The sequence below is a fragment of the Suricata suricatta genome, chromosome 16 (assembly GCF_006229205.1).
Source record: "Suricata suricatta isolate VVHF042 chromosome 16, meerkat_22Aug2017_6uvM2_HiC, whole genome shotgun sequence".
Taxonomy (NCBI): domain Eukaryota; kingdom Metazoa; phylum Chordata; class Mammalia; order Carnivora; family Herpestidae; genus Suricata; species Suricata suricatta.
The window spans coordinates 50,246,407-50,268,300 of NC_043715.1; the positions used below are offsets into that span (position 1 = coordinate 50,246,407).

The 21,894-nt window shown below is 56.5% G+C and overlaps 1 protein-coding gene across 1 annotated transcript in view; it reads left to right on the top strand.

The window, feature by feature from the left end:
• SLC8A2 (solute carrier family 8 member A2) overlaps nt 1-21,201 on the top strand; it is a 31,077-nt gene extending 9,876 nt beyond the window's left edge. The window contains exons 3-10 of the mRNA XM_029924333.1: nt 6-224; nt 6,066-6,488; nt 11,042-11,145; nt 11,300-11,317; nt 12,550-12,674; nt 12,974-13,073; nt 17,349-17,627; nt 19,041-21,201. Of these exons, the coding sequence (XP_029780193.1) occupies nt 6-224; nt 6,066-6,488; nt 11,042-11,145; nt 11,300-11,317; nt 12,550-12,674; nt 12,974-13,073; nt 17,349-17,627; nt 19,041-19,417 (1,645 nt within the window). The 3' untranslated portion in view covers nt 19,418-21,201. The remainder of the gene's footprint in view (nt 1-5; nt 225-6,065; nt 6,489-11,041; nt 11,146-11,299; nt 11,318-12,549; nt 12,675-12,973; nt 13,074-17,348; nt 17,628-19,040) is intronic.
• The last annotated feature ends 693 nt before the right edge of the window (nt 21,202-21,894 follow it).

Below are 21,894 nucleotides of genomic sequence, written 5' to 3' on the forward strand. Positions count from 1 at the left end.
GCGGACGCGTCGCGCCGCTCCTCGCCCGCCGACGGCCCCGGCGAGGACGAGGACGACGGCGCCAGCCGCATCTACTTCGAGCCCAGCCTCTACCACTGCCTGGAGAACTGCGGCTCCGTGCTGCTGTCCGTCACCTGCCAGGGCGGGGAGGGCAACAGCACCTTCTACGTGGACTACCGCACCGAGGACGGCTCCGCCAAGGCCGGCTCCGACTACGAGTACAGGTGCGTCTAGGGGGCGCCAGCCCCGCCGCCCCGGCCAGGTCCCGCCCCCGCTTCCCTCGCTGTGGGCGGGCCTGCGCCATTCACTCCTTCCCTCCCTCATTCATTCTCTCTAATCGCTCTGATTTTTTTTAATAGAGGGATTATTTTAGGTTTATTTATCTTTGAGAGAGAGAAGGGCAGACTGCAAGTGGGGGAGGGGCAGAGGGAGAGGGAAACACAGAATCCGAAGCAGACTCCAGGCTCTGAGCTGACAGCACTGAGCCTGATGTGGGACTCGAACTCATGAACCGTGAGATCATGACCTGAGCCAACGTCGGACGCTTAACCGACTGAGTCACTCAGGCGCCCCTCTGATCTTTTAAAATGTTTTTTAGTTTTGAGAGAGAGACACAGACAGAGTGTAAATGGGGGCAGGGGCCGAGAGAGAGGGAGACACAGAATGGGAAGCAGGCTCCAGGCTCCGAGCGGTCAGCACAGAGCCTGACGCAGGGCTCGAACTCACCAACTGTGAGATCATGACCGGAGCCGAAATCCAGAGTCGGACACGTAAGGGATGGAGCCACGCAGGCGCCCCCGTAGATTCAGTTGACTGAGGCGCAGGTCTCTCCTAGTTTCCCCGCTTCTCAGGGGCCCGCCGTGAGCCAGGGACGGCCCTGCACAGGGAGGCCAGCAGTGAGTGAAATACGTCCGGTCCCCGCCCAAATGCAGCTAACATCCTCACGGGAAAGGCCACCGGAAGGAGACACTGAATGCGTAAAAATGTCAGTGGTGAGGGCTGGGAAGGAATGAGAGCAGAGAATGGGAGACGGTGTTGGTGACTAAGCCACTCACACGGTTCCATCTGCTAAGCGGCGCGCCTCCCTTTCATTCCCTTCCTGGAGTAAAGCTGAGCCTGAACTGTTCCCAGATCTCGGTTCTGCCCTCCAGCCCGGCCCGGCCCGCCGCCTCGAACTCAGCCCTCCTCCCCGGGCTGAGCGCTGTGTTCCGCACTTCTTTCCCTCTGCCACAGCAAAGACCCTCGAGTGCGGGGTCTCCCTGCCTGCCCCTCTCACACCTCGTACTTTCCACTGCTTCGGGCATTTGTCGGTCATTCCCTCCACGGCGGTCAGGCCAGGACTTTAACTGCCCTCGCCATTCACTGCTCATACCCTCCCTCCCACCTTCTCCCGAGTGGGGCTCAGGATCTTGTTCTGAGATCCCTTTGGCCACCGGTGACCTGTCCCTCCAACCTCCCCCTACCATTCCACACCTCCCAGCCTCCTTGGAGGGAAGAAAAGGCGGCGGCCATCTTGGGGTGTCTGCCGTTCACGCAGCCTCTTGCCCATTCCACTCCTGCCCACGCCCCTGGTCTGCATTGCCGCCCCCCGCCCAAAGGTTTTGCCGGAGGAAGCGAAGGGGGGTGTCACCTGCTGGGATCAGATGTGGCTTTCTCACCTGCCAGTGGCCTCAGTGCTAGGATGTTTTGAAGTGCAGGGGTAAATGCTGCTCAGGGGTGGAACCCAAGAGCTAGGAAAAGTTGACATCTTCCTCACCCCCTGCTGGCCCATCCCAGGTGGCATTCACAGGCCTGGAATCACTAATCAAAGGCAGCTTAGGTCCAGGACTGTGAGCAAGGACACCTGGGTTCCAGTCCAAGATTAGCCCTAAACCCTGTTCCTCCGGCAAGTTCTTGCCTCAGTTTGGGCGATCAGGGCTGTCACGTACAGTCATTGAGGTTGTGCACTGCGTAAGAGCAGCACATCTAAGAAAGCTCCGTTCACACAGGGGACACGGTAGATCTGTAGGCCTATTATGATGATGTCCTGATTCATGGAAATCAAGTGTCTTGATGAAGGGAAGCCTTTTTCTGATTTGCCCACAGGTATCATACCGATTAAGGGTGGCCCATGGACCTCCGTTCCTCCAAATTTTTAAAAAGCTTACTTATTTATCCCTAGACCCAGGGTGGGGCTCAAACGCACAACCCTGAGATCAAGAGTTGCATGCTCTACAGAGTGAGCCCCCCAGATGCCCCCACAGTTGGATGTTCTAACCTGTGCCCCAACCAGCCTCAGATGTGGTTCTAAGCCTTCCATTGTCTAGATTTTGTGCACCCAGTGTGGAAACAGGATCCCATCTTCTGTATTTCTATCGTGCCTGGGTTCTAAAATCCCCACGTTCTTTTTCTTCCCTACCTTCTATTTTGAAAAAAAAATCCACACCCACGGAAGGACTGCGAAAATGATCCGAGGACCCTCCTTTGCCTGGGCCTTTGCCCAGATTCACCAGGTGTGCATGGTTCGTCCTGCGTGCATTCGCGCACCCTTCTGATAAACACTTAATAGTGTTAATAATTGTGCCACTCATGGGAGGGAGTACAGACAGCAGGGCCCTTCGCCTGTGAACACTCGCACGTGCATCTGCTGGGAGGTATCTCTCTCTCTCACACACACACACACACACACACACACACCCCTCTCTCTCACACACACACACACACACACACACACACACACACACACACCCCACGGTCACAGTCCGGCCGTCCCACTCAGGGAATGTAAATACCGAATCCGTATGACCGACCACCCAGTCTGCAGCCCCGGTTGGCATCTTCCCGGCTGTCCCTGTAACCTCCTCTGTGACTGCATTGTCACTCCCTCTCTCTTCCCATCCAGTCCAGAAGCAAATGTTGCATTCAGTTGTCATGTCTCTTTAAACAAGTTTTTAATGTTTAATTTTGAGAGAGGGAGACAGACAGACAGAGCTTGAGCAGGGGAGGGGCACAGAGAGAGAGGCGGAGACACAGAATCCGAAGCAGGCTCCAGGCTCCGAGCTGTCAGCACAGAGCCGGATGTGGGGCTTGAACTCATGAACCGCGAGATCATGACCTGAGCTGAGGTCGCACGCTTAACCGCCTGAGCCGCCCAGGCGCCCTGTCCCTTCTCTTTAGAGGTCTTCAGTCTGGATATCAGGCTGGCTTTTCTCTGACTTTCCCGACCCTGGCACTTTGGAAGGCAGACCAGTTAGGAGAGTCATCCACAGTTGGGTTTTGTCATGTTTCCTCATGATTCAATTCAGGGGATGCGCTTTTGGCAGGAATTCATGTAAGTGGTGCTGCGTCCTCCTCGGTGCATTACACCAGGGGGCCCGTTACAGCCGCCCGCCCGCTCCTGCTGAGGCCCCTTTAACCCTTCGGTAAACATGGTGCCAACACCCCCACCCCTCCTATCCCTATGTGTACATTCCCCACATCCCATAGCTTTAGAATTGTAAGGGTTTTTTTTTTAAGTTTTATTTATTTTTTGGTATAGAGACAGAGCATGAGAGGGGAAGGGGCAGAGAGAGAGGGAGACACAGAATCGGAAGCAGGCTCCAGGCTCTGAGCTGTCAGCACAGAGCCCGACACAGGATTCAAACCCACAAATGTGAGGCATGACCTGAGCTGAAGTCGGAGGCTGTAACCAACTGAGCCACCCAGGCGCCCCTAGAATTGTAAGGTTTTTTAAAAAAGTTTATTTATTTTGAGAGAGAGCGAGCACATGCAGAAGCAGGGGAGGCGCAGAGACAGAGAGAGACAGAAGAGAGAGGGACACAGAGAGAGGGAGAAAAAGAGAATTCCAAGCTGGTTCTGTACCATCAACACAGAACCCAGCGTGGGGTTCAAACCCACAAACTTTGAGACCTGAGCTGAAATCAAGAGTCAGACGCTTAACCGACAGAGCCACCCAGGTGCCCCTAGGATTCTGATTCTAATTTTTTAAATGTTTATTTATTTGAGAGAGAGAAAGGGAGTGCACAGGCAGGGGAGGGGCCGAGAGAGAGAGAGGGAGACCCAGAATCCAAAGCAGGCTCCAGACTCCGAGCTGTCAGCACAGAGCCTGATGTGAGGATCGAACCCACAAACCGCGAGATCATGACCAGCCGAAGTCAGATGCTTAACCAACTGAGCCCCCAGTTGCCCTCTAAGATTCTAATCTTAATATACACACATGACTAGCTAACTTTTGTTGAGTACTTCCCTTGCTAATAACTCAATCCTTATCACACCCCACGAGGTAGACACTGTTATTAGCTCCACTTTACAGATCAGGAAACTGAGGCTCAGGGAACTGCAAGTCCTAAACGCCCAAGATCACACAGCTGCCCAGCTGCGGAAGCGGCTTGGAGCAGGCTGGCTCACTGGGCTGGAGGCCTCGGCCACCATGGACAGCGTCTCCCGCGATGAAAGCTGCCATGACAGGGAGCCCCCCACCTACCCACTCCAGGCTTGTCATCTGGTTCTCTCTCTTTGCCGGGACCCTGGGGTCCCTCTGCGCCTCCCACAGAGCTGATTTCTTTGGGAGAGCTAGAGCCCGGGACCTCCTTCTTGTGAAAGTGATCACATGTCCCGTCCCCTCAGAGTTTGACTTTGACTATCTGATGTCACTGTCTCATTCCCTCCCCTGCCCCATTACAGAGGGTCTCAAAAGTGCTTCAGAGATACACCCGATGCTCTTTTAGATCCGAGCCAGCTCGCATCCTTCCCCTCCTCAAAGGCCTCCCCTGCCCCCATCCCACTGAGAATAAACACCAAAGTCCTTACTGTCGCACGCCAAGGTCCTGTGACATCTGCCTCATTCCCTGTGTGACCCCCTCATCCCCCTCTCCCTCTTACTTCCTCCACTGGAGCCACACTGGCCTCCATTCCTCAGATACCCCTGCCTCAGGACATTTGCACTGGCTGGTCCCTTCGCCAGGGATCCTTTTCCCAGATATCCTCCACATGGCTCGCCCCTTCACCTCCCTCAAATCTCTACTCAGATGTCACCTTTCAGAAAAGCTTTCCCTGGCATCCTAACCACACCCCCTTCTCGCACCCTGCCCTTTCCTCTGCTTTCCTTTCTTTTTCTCCAGAGCACCCTCAGCACCCACCGTTTTATATGTTTGTTGTTTCTTTGTCTCCTGCACTAGAACAGAAGCTCCACGAGGGTAGGGATTTTTCTCTGATCTGGTTTTGCTGCCGTTTCCCCCAAGAAGCACTAAGAACAGTGCCTGGCACACAGCAGGTGCCTCAATAAATACTTGTTGAATGAATGGACTGTAAGTACATTATTACACGTGTAAATGCCACTGCATAGGCCTCCAAGCCCCGTGAAGACGGGGCCTCTTCTCCGCTGCGTGCTCAGCGCCAGGCGCAGAGCAGGGGCTCAGCGGGTGTCGGTTGAACGAATGACGCCAAGTTTCGTAGTGTGGACTTACTGTTGTGGGGATCCAGGGGGACACAGAGGTGTTCATCGGAAGTGTGAAGATGTCCGCTCGGGGCCCTACCTCCCTGCTCCTCCCCAGTGTGGCCCCTGGCTCCCCTGGGAGCACTCATATCCTGTGGGAGCTTCTCAGACATGCAGTCTGGAAACGCGAAGCCACGGAACCAGAAATCTGCATTTTAGCAAGACCTCCCAGGGAATTCGTGTGCGCGTTAAGGTCTGAGAAGTGTGGTTGTGGACCACTCCCGGCTCGCTCCACTCTGGGATTTTGCGCTTGCTGTTCCCTCTGGCTGGAGCCCTCCTGCCCACTGGAAACTCCCACAGGAAGCCCGCGCTGATTTCATCTCCATCATTATGTGTTTAATGCTGGCTCTTCTAATGCTCAGGGTGGGAGAGACCAACTCTTACCTCATTCCCCCTGTTCCAGCCCGCCTGCCCCGGAAGTCCACCTTGACTCACCCTCGGTATTATTTGTTTAACACCTGTCCGGTCTCATACTTGTGAGGTTTTAGTGGCGCCTTTTCCTCCTCCAGGAAGCCCACCCTGACTCCCCTGCCTACTAAAGAGCCTCTGACCAACTTTCACCCCTTTGCTCCCCCCTCCCCTCCCGCCGCAGCGAGGGCACGCTGGTGTTCAAGCCGGGCGAGACCCAGAAGGAGCTGCGCATCGGCATCATCGACGACGACATCTTCGAGGAGGACGAGCACTTCTTCGTGCGGCTGCTGAACCTGCGCGTGGGAGACGCGCAGGGCATGTTCGAGCCCGACGGCGGCGGGCGGCCCAAGGGACGGCTGGTGGCGCCACTGCTGGCCACCGTCACCATCCTGGACGACGACCACGCGGGCATCTTCTCCTTCCAGGACCGCCTGCTGCACGTGAGCGAGTGCATGGGCACCGTGGACGTGCGCGTCGTGCGCAGCTCGGGCGCGCGGGGCACCGTGCGCCTCCCGTACCGCACGGTGGACGGCACGGCGCGCGGCGGCGGCGTGCACTACGAGGACGCGTGTGGCGAGCTCGAGTTCGGCGACGACGAGACCATGTGAGCGGAAGGGGGGGGGGCCCTGACGAGGGGGCGGGCCGTGGGCGGGGCGGCACTGCGGGATTGGGGCTGGCCTTGGGAGGCGGGCGGGGCGTTTCTATGTGGTGGGCAGGGCCTCGTGGGGAGGCGGGGCAAGACTTAGAGAAGAGGCGGAGAAGGAGGAGACTGGAGTGGTGGGGCGGGGCGTGGGAAGGTAGGGGGAGAAAGAGGCTGGTCTGGGGAGGGGAGAGTGGGACCCGCGAAGGAAGGGCCAGGTGAGGAGAGAGGGGGAAGGAGATAGGTGGGACCCGGGGAGAGGAGTGTAGAGGACTTAATTGATCAGTGGAGAGGAAATGTGGCTTGAGGAAAGGGGCCTCGTGGACCTGAGGGGAGGGTCCTGTCGACGTGGGACGGTGCCAGTGGAAACGAAGAAGGAGCAGGGCCTAAGGCGATAGACGGAGTAGGGACCCAAGGAAAGGGACATGTCTCGGGGAAGAAGGCGGGCCTACGGGGAGAGGGCAGGGCCTGGGGCGGGACTAGGGGAGGGGTGGGGCTTGTGGGTAGGAGGAAGGACCAGGGAAATAGCTGGGGACTTAGGGGAATGTGAGCGAGGCTTTGGGAAAAGACCGAGTAGGAATCGTAGGGCCTGGGAAGGTGGGGGCAGGGCCTGAAGAGACCCGGAGGAACCTGGAAGACTGGGATTTGGGGAAGGCGGGGTGGGGTCTGGGCACGTGGCCTGGATACACAGACACAACCAACGCACCCACTGGCCCAAACAGAATCAAAGCTTCAGATACGCACGCAAGAACAGAGTCAGGGGTGGTCTCACGCTCAGACACGCGGCCACCCCCTTGCACAGATGCCCGAGTCCCCACCAGGTGCCTGCAGCCTCGCATCCCCCGCCGCGCGCCTGGCAGGCAGACGGCTCCTCCCCCCTCCCCGCTGCCTGCGCTCCTCTGCCCACGCACGCCCGTCTGTCTCCCTCCTTCTGCCGCCCACGCCCCTCCCACGGAGCGGAGCCCCCGCCGCGCGCCCTGCCCCCGCCCCCTCCCGGCCTCTGGGCCTTGGCCTCGGCTCAGCCTTTCCATCCCTCCTCCGTGTCTCCGCGTCTCTCACTCTTGGCAGGCCCTCTCTGGGTCCCCGTCAATCTCTAGATCTCAGTCCCCAGTATCTAGCCGACTCGGGTTATATTTCAGGTACGGACTCTCCGTACCTTTCCATCTCCCTCTCTGCCTGCGTCGGGCCGAGAACTCAGGTCGAGGGCTGAGGGAACCATCCCAGACCCCATCTGTCACATTCAAGAGGCAGGGGGAATGGAGAGAGTTGTCATTCCGCGTTTCCTGGTTCTCCCTGTAGTCTAACCCGCCTCCCTCCTGCTGCTGCGACCCCACAGCCGTCTCCTCCCCCACGCGGCTTCCCCAGGCTGGGACACCCTCTGCCCCCGCCCCTGCCCCCGCCGGATCTTCCAGCTGTGACTTCAGAAGACAGAACAGGAGGCTAATTAGCGTTTAGGGAAACACATCCTTCCTTTCAGGGGCAGGCGCTAATTAGAGGTGCTAGGAAGCCGCCTGGCCGGAGGGGCGGCCCCAGACAGGATCCACCCCGAGGTGGAGGAGAGACGCTCAGAGCTGGGGAGGCGGGGACAGAATGCCAGAGAGAGAGACAGAGAGACCCAGAGACAGAGAAGACCTAGAGAGATGGAGACACAGAGACAGAGTAACAGAGTCAGAGAGAGAAAGAGACGGAAGACAAAGGGGGAAGGAAATTGAGACAAGGATGTGGAGAAAGGGAAGGAGAGAGATTGAGCGGCTATAATCCAGGAAGCCTTAAAGGAAGAGAGAGAGACCTTCTTGCTGAGAGAAACTCGGTGGGACTCGGGGATGGGAAGTCTTCTTGATGCTACAGAGAGAAAAGAGAGTTTGGGTCGGAGAGAAACACAAGAGATAGGGTGCGAAGGGGACGGGCCAGAGGTCAGAGGCCGCGAAGGGCCGGGGAGTGGCGTTTCCAGGACACAAGGCGGGCACGGGTGACGGTGACAGAATGTCAGCCTGGGGAGAAATGCTGCTTCCTTTGATCTCAGGAAGTCCTGCCGTTGTCTAGCTCAAGTCCCTCTTGCTGTCCCCTGCCAGTTGGGTTTCTCCTCCCCTGGGTCCCCTGAGGGCACGCCTGGCAGGATGCCAGTTGGCACGAGTGTCACTGCGTGTCATTCACCACGTGTCAGGCGATCACGGCGTGTCTGCGAGAGAGTGAGCGTCGGAAGTGTGTGTGTCTCGCCCGGTCAGCTTGTCACCAGATCGACAGCTGTCTGCATGTGTCAGGGTGTGTGAGTAGAATGTCTCGGAGACCCTGCTTCTTGGAACGCTGTTCCAGAACCTTGGACAGCGCCCAGCCCACTCCTGAGGTTGGGGGTGGCCATTCCTTTCTGCCCACAGAAAATGAAAATATCCTGAGACCAGAAGGGGGTGAGGGTGGAGGTGGGCACATGTCCCCACATGGCCATCTTGTGTGCATCTGTCTTTACATGGGTGTCGCTGAGTCCTGTGCGTCTGTGCTGAGATGGGTCCATTGAGGGACTGTCTGACAGCGCGTTTGGCTTGAATTGTGGTGACTCTGTCTTCTCCGTTCTGTGGGTGCTGAGAGTCGGAGACAGGGAGAGAAGAACACAGACAAAGAAAGGCAGAGAGCTGCGAAGAGACAGAGACGGAGAGGGTCAGAGATGGAGACAGGGAGAGAGACTGAAGGGAATAAAAATAAACAGACACCCAAGAGGCATCACCCGCGAGATACAAGAAAGGAAGAGCCTCTGTGGTCCCACGGGGGGGCTGCAGGTTGGCGAAGTCGCCGAGGCTGTGGTGGGGGTGTTGTGCTAACAGGCATCTGGTCCGTGTGATTTTGCCACTGCTTAGGGAATGGCTGCGGGTGCGATGGCGCGAGGGTGTGGGCGGCGTGATTGGCTTCTGCTGGGTGACTGTGTGGGCTGGCTGTTTGTGTTTCTGGGTTCTGGGGCCCAGGCCTCCAGCTCCCCACAGCTGAAAGAGCGCTAGGGGCAGGGCTATGGGCTTTCTGGGGTTGTGGGTCTTTGTGAGTGAGGGGGGTGGGCTGTGTGCCTGGAGGGCATGGATAGAGCCCCTGCCTGTTTCTCCCCACTCACCCCCTGGTTACCATAGCAGCAGGGATGCTGAGGAAATCAATCAGACTCAGTTAATCCTCAGAATGTGGTCAGGACAGAGGGCAGGAAGCAGAGGGTCTCCTGACCTGAAGGATTCTAGTTCACAAATGTTCACGGAAGGCATACCATACACCAGGCACTGCTCTAGGTGCTGGGGGTGCAGCAAAGTACGTAAATGAACAGAGATTACTGCCCTGGTGGAACTTACATTTTTTTTTTACATTTTTTAAATGTTTATTTATTTTTGAGAGAAAGGGAGAGAGAGAAAGGGCAAGCAGGGGAGGGGCAGACAGAGAGGGAGACACAGAATCCGAAGCAGGCTCCAGGCTCCAGGCTGTCAGCACAGAGCCCCATGTGGGGCTCGAACTCACAGACCACAGGATCATGACCTGAGCTGACGTCAGTTGGATGTTTAACTGACTGAGCCACCCAGGGGCCGGAAGTTACTTTATTTTTTTTTCCGGAACTTACATTTTAATGTGATGAGGCAAATGGCAAACCATAAACAAAGCTAACACATTAGATGGTTTGTTAGAAGGTGATATGGAGGGGCGCCTGGGTGGCTCAGTCGGTTAAGTGTCCAACTTTGGCTCAGGTTATGATCTCACAGTCCATGAGTTCGAGCCCATGGCTGACAGCTAGCTCAGAGCCTGGAGCCTGTCTTCAGATTTTGTGTCTTCCTCTCTCTCTGACCCTCCCCTGCTCATGCTGTCTCTTTCTCTCTCTCTCAAAAATAAAGAAAACATTAAAAAAAAAAAAGGTGATATGGAACAAAGAAGATGTAGAGCAGGGGAAGGGCGCCAGGCGAGCTGGGGTTGGGGCAGGGGTGGATTTTAATATTAAAGAAAGTGGGGGGTGGAGACTGAGCTTCATTAAGAAAGAAGTTTGAACAGAGATCCAGAGGAACTGAGGGAAGGGAATGAGCCTGGGTGGAAAGTGTTCTAGGTGGACAGAACAGCCAGTGCAAAGGCCCTGAGGCAAAAGCAGGCCTGGCATGTTCAAGGAACAGTGAGGAGGCCCGTGTAGGTAGAGTGAGTGAGGAAGGGAGAGAGAGGTGGGGGACCAGGCAGGAAATGGGCCACATTGCAGGGGGGCCTTATGGGCTATTCTGAGGACTTTGGCTGGGGGTGGGAGCCGCGTGAACATTTTGAGCAGAAGACGGACCTGATCTAACTTTGGTTTTATCAGGATCCTTCAGGTTGCTATTTAATAAACCTCGGTTGTTTCTGGGCTTGTTTCGTCCGCCAGGGACACTGGAGAGCCTACCTGTGGGGGTGGTTGTGAGCATTAAATGAGATTGCAGAGCCTGGGACGCAGGGATGCCCCAGAAATCGGGCTACTGACGAGTTATCTGGCGATTTGGGGGCGGGGCCTCATGCTGAATGCTCTTCCTCCCCCCCACCAGGAAAACTCTTCAGGTAAAGATAGTTGATGACGAGGAATATGAGAAAAAGGATAATTTCTTCATCGAGTTGGGCCAGCCACAGTGGCTGAAGCGAGGGATTTCAGGTGAGGGGTGACAGGTATGCTGTGGGAGAGGTAAGGGGTCCAGGGTGGAGGGGGGACCCTCGGAAGCTCCATTAGTGGCCGCTCCTTCAGGCTCATGAATCTGAGCTTCCCAGGGAAGCAATCTCACCTTCTCTCTGTCTCTGTCTCTCCCCAGCTCTGCTGCTCAATCAAGGTGAGTGGAGTTACCTCTGGGCTTTGACTGGAGGGGAGACACTGGAGGGGGGGTCTCGGGAGGAGGGTCATGGCCTCAAGCTACCCTCCCAGATCACATTTGAGGCAGGATAGAGGTGAGATAAAGATAAAGGCAGAGTCGGAGCTGGGTGAGGGTTGGAGCTGACCTCAGAGTTGATGGGGTCCACTGAGTTTGGAGGTTACAGTTGGGGGCTCAGAGGCCAAGATCAAGGTTGGTGTTGGTTTGCGGTTAAGGTTGGGGGAATGGTAAGTCTGGATCCCATCTGAGTTTGTGGTGGGGTCAGATTAGAACTGGGATGAGATTTAGATCAAAGCCTGGGTGGGGGCTTGAGGTGAGTTTTGGGGGGAGTAGTTAGGGTTAGAATTGAGTCCAGGGTCAGAAATCGGGGTGGGGGTTGGGACAGTTGCTTGAACAAAAGGGACAGAAGTTGTTTGGGAGCCCAGGTCAGAATCTGGATTTGGAGTTAGGATTAGGGTCAGACTAAAGATTGTATCAGTCAGGGTAAGTGATAGGAGCTGCTGTAACACATAGGCCCCCAAGTCCCAGAAGCTTAACACAGTAAGAGTCATTGCTGGTTGGGGTGGCATTCCTCTAAGAGTTTGGGTTAAGTTGGTGCTGGCCTGGGAACAAAGGGCCAGCATGCTTTGGGGAGACAAGTGAGCTGCGGGCCAGCGGTCCAAGGTTTGTGCCACAGTTGGAGATCCTCTTTCCTCAGCACCTCAAACACACTCAAGGATGTTTTTCAGAGCTTAGATATAGGGACAAGGCCTCCTCCCAGCAGGGTGGTGAAGATAATGACGGTGTTGGTGATTTTAACAAAGGAAATAACATTGTGGACGATGTATGTATGCCAGGCACTGTGCACCACACACGAAGTAACTCCTTTACCTCCTCCAGCCACCCATAGGTAGTTACTGTTGTTGTACCTGTGTCACAGATATGAACACTGAGGCACAGAGAGGCTAAGGCATTTCCCAGGGTCACACAGCTCCCTCCATTGGAAGCCCAGAGCCTACCAGCAGAACTTCATGGACCAGTTGGGTCTTTGGTTGGGGAAGAGGGGGATCAGATGGGGATGCTGGGGCAGACTGGGGGCGTGCCACCACAGAGGCTTCCTAGGGGGCAGCAGACAGAGTTATCCTTCTCAGTGGGAATGGATAGTGAGGGCACCACAGGCCCAGTGAGCCTAACTCTGGTACTTCCTGCTGCAGGGGATGGGGACAGGAAGCTGACAGCTGAGGAGGAGGAGGCTCGGAGGATAGCAGAGATGGGCAAACCAGTTCTGGGAGAAAACCGCCGACTGGAGGTCATCATCGAGGAGTCATACGATTTTAAGGTGACTTCCCGGGGTCCCAGCTTTCTGGAGTCTTGCCTGAGTTATTTCCTCCGGGAAGGTCTGGTAAGAATCAACGATGAGGGTGACCAAGGGTCCGAGGCCACCTCCCATCCCTCCGCCAGCACCATGGACAGCAGCACCGCCTTTTCCTCTCCGGCCGCGGCTGCGAACTGGGGTGTGGGAGGTGGAGGCCCCTGAGGATGGGCTGTGAGCCCCAAGCCCAGTGCTCCCCAGGGAGCCTCAGGGACGCGCTGAGGTGGTCACAGGCGACGGTCTCTTCCCCACCCTTTCGTCCTCAGAACACGGTCGATAAACTCATCAAGAAAACCAACTTGGCCTTGGTGATTGGGACCCATTCGTGGAGGGAACAGTTTTTAGAGGCAGTTACAGTGAGCGCAGGTAAGTGGGGAGGGAGGAGAGAGGAGGGGGGGGATGGGGAGACAGCACGCTGGGGAGGAAAAGAGAGAAACGAATAGAAAGAGAGAAAGCGGGACAAGATGAAAAGGACAGAGAGCAATAGAGAAGAGAAAGAGAACAAGAAAGACACAGAGAAAAAGAAGGAAACAGGGAAAGATAGGGAGATACAAACAGGAGAGACAGACACACAAAGAGATGTTCAGAGAATCATGGAGAGAGACAGAGACATGGAGGCAACGTGAGAGGTGTGAGAGGTGTAGAGAATGAAGTCAGTAAAGTGCAGAGGGTCAGAGAGAGAGAGAGAGACAAGGATACACAGAGAGAAAGGCCCTCGGAGGGGCGGAGGCAGAGAGCTGAGGGGAGAAATGTCCCGGCTGGGCTTTCTCCTGGCGTCAGATGGCGGGAGGGTGGGAACAGGTTAAACGTCATGGCCTCCTCAGACAGCCTGGGCTCCTCTGTTGCCATGGAGACAGTCGGGGGTGCGGGCACCCAGCTCTCTCCCACCTGTGCGGTTTCGCCCTCCTTAGGTCTCAGACGGATCCACACTGCCCCCCTGTGGCCACAGACACTGTGACACTTGGATTCACAGGTTCAGTCTTGGGAGACCAACTTCAGCCTTTTGTGACACAGACTGGGGAAACTGAGGCCCAGCAGCAGAGGAACCTGAAGTCCCACAGGGAATTCAGAAAGGGCTGAGGTGGAGCTCCAGGCTTCTGTCCTTTATACAACATCAGGCCTCTTTCAGGGAGGCCTAACTGTAGAAACGGAAAATACACTAGGGAATTTGGCTGATCAGTGAGATCAAAAGAAACCAGGCTTCAGGATGGAAATATACCAGTAACAGACCTGCAGACACCGGCTTGTAGGTCTAATAGAAACGAAGTGATGTCTCCCCTGAAGCCACATTCTTTCAATATCCATTTCTTTTATATATATATTTTAATGTTTATTTTTGAAAGAGAGAGCAGAGGAGGGGCAGAGAGAGAGGGGGGACACAGAATTTGAAACAGGTTCCAGGCTCTGAGCTGTCAGCACAGAGCCTGACACGGGGCTTGAACCCACGAACTGTGAGATCACGACCTGAGCTGAGGTCGGACGCTTAACTGACTGAGCCACCCAGGCGCCCTCTATTTCTTTTTTTTAATGTTCATTCATGTTGAGGGAAAGAGAAAACACAGGCAGAGGAGGGGCAGAGAGAGAAGGGGGACAGAGGATCCAAAGTATGCTCAACTCTGACAGCAGAGAGCCTGATGCGGGGCTCGAACCCATGAGCCGTGAGATGATGACCTGAGCTGAAGTCAGACACTTAACCAACTGAGCCCCCAGGCGCCCCTCAATACCTACGTCTGAGGATCCTCCGGACTCAGCCCTGTGCAGGGCCTTGCTGGGGACAAACAGCTCCATGAACCCTATTCTCACGGCGCTCACAGTCCAGTGGGGGACACAGACCTGCCACAAGACAGTGACAACCCAGCGCAGGCAGGGCTGGGCCAGGGGACCCCAGGTTGCTGCTGGGAGAGCCCGGAGAGGGTGTTGACCCAGCCCACAGGTCCGGGAGGGCTTCTTGGAGGAGGAGGCTTCTGAGCTGAGTCTTCATATTGGACTAAGAGTTAGCCAGGAGGAGAGAAGACAGGGAGGTGGTGCAGGCACAGGGGCACGTATCCTAGGGCTTGGCACATTTAGGAAGGGTGACTGGGTTCAGGCCTGAAAAAACAGCACGGGGTGAGCTGGAGCGGGGCAGAGCCCAGACCATGCAGGTCCGCATAGGCTGCAGTAGGGAGCTTGGGTGTCATTTCAGTGCATGGGGTCGGGGTGTGGGGGGAGCATGGAGCATTTTGGACGGGGGAAGGTCCGGGCGCTGGAGGGAGCCTGTGGAAGGAAGGAAAGGCCGGGATGGGAGGGGGGAGTTGAGGCTGCCCAGCGGGCAGGAGAAGAGAGGTTAGCACGGCGCTGAGGCTGGGGGTGTGAGAGGGCGGGCACGGAGGTAACTCAGCGGGGGGCGGGGTCTGTAGAGAGCAGCCCATGAGATCGGAGGAAGTAAGGAGTGGGGGAGGGTAGAACCCTGTCAGTGGTAACTAATAATCCTGACGGTGACATCATGATGGCGCGCCGGGCAGCTTTGAAGTCCATTTCCTGTCTGACCTCATGTAGCTAATGCTTCCCACGTTTCAGCTTGGTCCTTGATCATTTGGCACTTTGTTCAACAAATGCCTTTCCATCCTTGATGTGGCCACCGAGCTGCCTGGGGCGCTGACGGAGGACGGTCCTCACCCCCTCGGACGATGAATCATGTTCTGTCTTGCACTTATGGGCGCTTGTGTATTTCCTTCACCTCCGTGCCTCAACTGTACGCTCTTTGCAGGTGGCCTTGGTTCGGAGCACCTGTGAGTGTCCCCAGGCACCAGAAGGGGCCTTCAAATACCAACTGTTATGCTGGAGATGGGCCAGGCTGCTCAGAGCCTGGCTCATGTGGTCAGCACAACTTTCTTTTGAGGCGGGTCCAGTTATTACTCCCATTTCTCAGAGAGGCATGCAGAGGCTCAGAGAGGTTAGGACATGGATTCAAGGTCACACAGCAGATCCAGGGTTTGGAACCAGAGAGGGGGCTCCGGAGCATAGACGTACCCATGAGGCTCCCTTTACAGGAAAGGCTGGAGAAGTCTGTAGAGGCCAGAGCTCTTGAATGCCAACCACAGGAATGTGGGCCTCAACCTAAGGGCAGTGGGAAACCGAGGCGGGATTTGAAGCAGGGCAGGGAAAAGCCCCCAAGAGATGCCGTGATAGTAGTCCCCTCCCTGCCAAGGGTGTGTTTTCCCCACTCCGACTTCGGCCACGTCTCACCATGGCCAGTTAGGAATGCGTCAGGGGCAAACAACAGAAAACTCAACCATAGGAGGCTGAAGCACACTAGTGTTTATTTTTGTCACAGACCAAAGAAATCCATAGGAGGCCATAAAGAGTTAGCGGCTCAGTAACATCATCAAATGCCCAGGTTCCCTCTTTATTTCTCTTTCACATTTTGTCCTCATGGTGGCAAAATCGCTGCCACATCTCCAGGTGTCAAGCTCGTGTTCCAGGCCAGGAGAAAGAGGAGGCAGGGGAGCGGGAAGGGGTGGTGCACCTGCTACTTTGGAATTTCCAATTCCCCTTGACCTGGGGTCGCCGCAGAAATCTCCTTTGAAAGGTGGCATGAAAAATGAAGAAATCACACAAATCACTTAGTTAAGCATTTACAAACTTTAAAAAAAAAAAAAAAACAAGCCAAGAGACCAAGTGATCTGGAAAAGCGGGAGAGGGATAGATGACCTGAATTCCCGAATCCATGAGTGCGTCCTCTGCTGGCTGACAATTTGGAGGGGCTTGGGGGGGGGGGCAGGGCCCAGGAGTCGGGGCTCCCTGGCTTTTGCTCCCTGACCTGCTCTGTGAGACCGGTCCAGGACTACACTCTGCTTTATCAGCCTCCTTCCGGCCACTCAAGTTGTTTCCTGCTTCTCACTCACCGCTTTGTGCCTCTCAGGTTAGGGGAAGGCAGAACATTCCATTTGTGCCTTCCCATGACACAAATCCCGAGTGGCAGGTCAAGGACAGGTCAAATTCGGTCACAGCATGTGATACAACGCCAAGGATGAGTGAAGCATCCTCTAGAGTTCAGAAAACATATCCATAACACAGCACCTGGCACCAGACCTTTCCAGAAACCCTCTGCTTATGCCTCATTGCCAGGCTGGGTCACATGGCAACACTTCCAAGGGATTCTGGGAAAACAAGTATTTAGCTGAAGATGTGACAGCCGCTGGCTGCAAGGGATTCTGGCAAAATGATTATTTTATCTGAGGACACGGCTGTCTCTAGCCTGAAGGGATTCTGGGGGAAATAAATAATGTTAGCTGAGGACGTGGCTGCAAAGGATTCTGGGAAAGCAAGGATGTGGCCCCAGTTGGCTACAGTGAGTCAGAGGAAGTCCTCATTTCTAGCCATAGAAATGGCTTTCTGTAAATGGTGGCTGTAAAGGCGGCTGGGAAATGGGCTGTTTTGGGGACTGGGGATGTGGCCACCCCTAGCACCAGGGATCCTGGCAAGCCAGCTATTTTTAGGTGAGCACGTGGTCTCTGGCTTCAAGGGATCCTCTTAGCTACAAGGAATTCTGGGAAGGCAATGAGTTCTAGGGAGCAAAATCTTATGGAAGCCCACGGGGGCTCTGCAGGCCAGGAAGAAGGGGGCATGGGTGTGTGCCCCACCGGGGTCATGTGCCCACAGGGGACGAGGAGGAGGAGGAGGACGGGTCCCGGGAGGAGCGGCTGCCTTCCTGCTTCGACTACGTCATGCACTTCCTGACGGTGTTCTGGAAGGTGCTCTTCGCCTGCGTGCCCCCCACGGAGTACTGCCACGGCTGGGCCTGCTTCGGTGTCTGCATCCTGGTCATCGGCCTGCTCACCGCCCTCATCGGGGACCTCGCCTCGCACTTCGGCTGCACCGTCGGCCTCAAGGACTCTGTCAACGCCGTGGTCTTCGTGGCCCTGGGCACCTCCATCCCTGGTAACCCCCCGGGAAACTGTCCGGGTAGAGTCTCAGAGAGGCCGGGCAGGAGAGCCCAAGACAGGAAGGCCTGCAAGAATAAGGTGGTGGAGGCGTAGGGAACCCGGATGGTGGGTCCCGCAGAAGTATAATGAGGGAGCGTAATAGAAACCAGATCGGGAAATGTAGAAACCAGACCGTGCATTCCTTAGAAAGAAGGAGGCGGGCACTGGGAGAAAGGTAGGAGAAGGGTCTCATAGAAATACGGTGTTACCTACTCCCCTCAAGGAACCACATGGAAGATTCCACTGAGCCGTGTCGGTGAACATGACAGGAACGAGGTCAATGAGTCTTAAAGCTTTACCGAAGAGTAGAAACCAGATGTTGGAGGCGGGCGTGCCAAAGAAATAAGAGGAGGGGCCCCAAAGACTGTAGTGTGTGTCCCATTGAAACCCAATGGCCATGATTGTCTCTTCCCAACCTGAGGGGGCGGGGCGCGGGGGTTGCCTTAGAAACCACGCAGCCGCAGCCGAGACAGAAATTCTTACAGGGGTGGGAAGCCCAGGTGTGGGGAGCCGGACACTTTTCTCCTCCCACAAGGATGGGTCCACCGGCCAGGTGGTGGCGCTGTAGGCCTGGAAAGCAGGTGGCGGGTCCTGTAAAAAGCACCTTTTTTTTCATGTTTATTTTGAGAGAGAGAGAGAGAGAGAGAGAACAGCAGGGGAGGGACAGAGAGAGAGGGAGAGAGAGAGAATCCCAAGCAGGCTCCATGGCCTCACTGAGTATGGAGCCTGACTTGGGCTCCATCTCACCACCGTGAGATCAGGCCGCTTAACCGACCGAGCCGCCCAGAAAGCACCTTCTGTGAAGGGTTCTCTGATGCCTGCGCTCACACTAGAGATTTGAGTTGTTAGCAAAATGTTCAGATATGGGCGGAGGCCACAGAAACCAGACTGCATGCTTGACCGAAGCCAGGTGGGGAGTTGAGAGGCACGGGGTTGCATGTGGGCGTTTATGGTGTCCAGCCAGGTGGCGATGGGGTGATCGGGCCAATAGAAGCCGCAGGGATTCCTATGGAAAGCAGGCTGCGAGACCCGTAGAAAGTAGGCGGCCGACTCCACTGAATGCAGGGACTGTGATCAGACAGTGATTCCACAGGGAGCAGGCAGTGGGTGCCACAGAAAGTTAAGGCTGGATCCCATTGAATGCAGACAAGTCCCATAGAAAGCGGGCAGCGAGTCCCGTAGAAAGCAGGCGGCTGGTCTTGCAGACCGCAGTTCCAGCAGTAATGACCCGCTTTGTGGCTTGCTTCGGGTCCACGGCCTCGGGCGGCAAGCTGCAGCGGCGGGAGGCGGGGTCCGGGGCCGGCGTCTCCCGGGACGCAGGCGTGGGGAACAGGCGCGCGCCCGTGACCGTGCGTCTCTGCCCACGCAGACACGTTCGCCAGCAAGGTGGCGGCGCTGCAGGACCAGTGCGCCGACGCGTCCATCGGCAACGTGACGGGCTCCAACGCTGTGAACGTGTTCCTGGGCCTGGGCGTGGCCTGGTCGGTGGCCGCCGTGTACTGGGCGGTGCAGGGCCGCCCGTTCGAGGTGCGCACCGGCACGCTGGCCTTCTCCGTCACGCTCTTCACCGTCTTCGCCTTCGTGGGCATCGCCGTGCTGCTGTACCGGCGCCGGCCGCACATCGGGGGCGAGCTGGGCGGCCCGCGCGGCCCCAAGCTCGCCACTACCGCGCTCTTCCTGGGCCTCTGGTTCCTGTACATCCTTTTCGCCAGTCTCGAGGCGTACTGCCACATCCGGGGCTTCTAGGCCCGCCTCGCCCTCCCCCAGAGACTCGGCTGCCCCTGCTTCGGACCCGCGTCTCCTTTGTCCCCCGGAGAGATCCGGCCTCCTCTCTCCTGGGCCTCAGCCTCCCTTCCTCCCGGGGAACTCATATCCCTGCCCTCTGCCCCCACTAACATCTTCCTCCCTTGCCCTCTGGAGTGCCCCCGAGGTACCCACAAGGGCAGCCCGTCCCTGGTCCCTGGTAGTCATTGTACACACCCCCTGGGGACATTCCCACCTCGAGGCCCCTCCTCAGAGAACCGCCCCCTTCTCCCGGGACCTTCTAGAGAATCTAACATCCGTCTCCCTACGCACCCAGCCTTGCCCTATTCCTTAAGGTCCCCTTCCTCTAGAGGACCCACCACCGCCACCGCCACCGGGGACCTGTGCCCAGAGCCTCGGAACCCAGCCCTCCCTGGGGGGCCTTTGAAGGAGGCTGACCCATCCCAGGAGGTCCCTGATCTCGGCCCTTCTCCCCAGCCCTCAGGGAGCTCTGTTCAGCCCCCGAGGGTGGGGCGGGGAACAGGTAGGTGCGTGCAGAAGGGGCCACACCTTCCCTGATTTCTCCGCTCAGGCCCTTGGGAGGACACGGAATTCTCGAGGCTTGGAGAAGGGAGGGGAGAGGCTCGGGGTTTCAGAGCTGGAGAAGGCACATTTGAACCTGCAACTTCTCACATTCCAGCGCCCCCGCTCGCCTCCACTACCTCTGAGAGCCCAGCCACACATTGGAGGGGGGGGGCTGTGTGTATATATAGTGTGTTTGGGGGAGGGGGGACACGGGAGGGTGCATGTCTTGGGGAAAGGGGGTGACAGACTTTCCTTTTGCGAGGGCAGCAGACTCCCCCAGCCATGAGAATTGGCTTTGGGGAGGAGGCCAGGAATCAAAGAGAGTCCAGCCATCTCCCCTGACAATCTAGAAGGCTCATTTTGCCCTCAGTGCCAGCCTATCCGGGCAGGACCCTCGAAGAGGAAACCGAGGGTCCCAGAGGACCAATGCTACAAGCCAGCAAATGCTGCCACATCTCTGCCTGATGGGGAGCAGGGGTGGGAGGTAGGGTGGGACTGGGGCCAGGGGGTCTGGGTGGGCATTTTTAACTTCGGAGGCCACCCATCTGTTGGTAGGCCATCTGCATTTTCTTACTGTTTTTTCCTGCCCAAAGGACACAATTGGGGTGTGCGGAGTGCTGCCCACTTCTTGGGACCCTGAGGATCACCCAGCAACCCCCATAACACCCTGCTTCCCACAGGTTTTTAGCGTTCTCTCGTCCTGTTGTGCATCACCCCAACATCCAGGACCTGTTGCCATTCCCCTTTCTCTATTCCTAGCTCATCAGCCCCTGTCGTTGTCTCTTCTCTGTGGTTTCTGCACAAGTTGCCATAAAACTTTGAAATTCTGCCTGAAACAAAACGGCCTTCCCGTGACAAGTTGGGATTCTAGAGGGAGCTAATGAGGTCTCTGACTAAGATGCGGGCAACTGTGAAACAGACCAGGCACTCCGGGTTTCTCCACGCGGGACGCCCACACGCACCTGCCCCTCCAAACGTCCACACTAGCTTCTCGTAGCCACGCCCCACGCCCCACCCAGTTCCCTAGCCACGCCCCCACGCCCCACCCAGTTCCCCTGACCACGCCCCTACCCCACCTGCCACCAACTATTCCCTTTCACTGGGCATCTTGGGAACACAAAAGAGCAGGATCCAGATTTGCCTGATCAGAGGAGCTGGGGTTGATGGGAATTTCCCAAATAAAGCAAGTAATTTTCTCAGAATCCTGATATAGGAGGAGGGGTGTGTGTGTGTGTGTGTGTGTGTGTGTGTGTGTGTGTGTGTGTGTGTGTGTCTCCAGGTAAAGGGCACAGCCTATGTAAAGGTGTGCAGACTTGTGAGTGACTGGCTTTTTCATACTCCTGTAAGAGGTTAGCATGAATGGATTAGGGGGTGCATGGGGCTTGGGAGTGGAGAGAGCCCAAGAGGCCTTATCAGGCACTCTCAGGAGCTTAGAATTTATCCCAAAAGCAAAGGGGAGCTCTGGAAGGGATTTAATGGGGACGGGGGGCAGGCAATTGATGTCTTCTGAGTTACATTTTCAAACGTCCCTTCTGGCTGCCTGTGAGGAGGCTGGGGGAAGCAAAGGAAGGGTCCCAGAGTAGGGAGGGGGAGGTGAAAGGGGGTGGTTTAGGGGATCGCGGATCAGGCTGGGTGAGAGGGTTCAGGGAGAGCGTAGAAGTGGCGCCCTCGAATGGAATAGCCAGGGAGAGTTTAATGAAAGGGCTAGTTTAGGGGGATTAAGGGGCAAGGTCAAGGAGCACGAGCTCGGGGGAAGGTGCAGTACCAGAGTCCAGCAGTAGAGGGAGCAGTGACCAGCAGCCGAGCTGGAAGGTGTGTGAGCTGAGGCTGTAGCTGTAAGAGGCCAGGAGTGCGGACACGGGCACCGGAGCGAAGGGCGCCGGACAGTGAACACC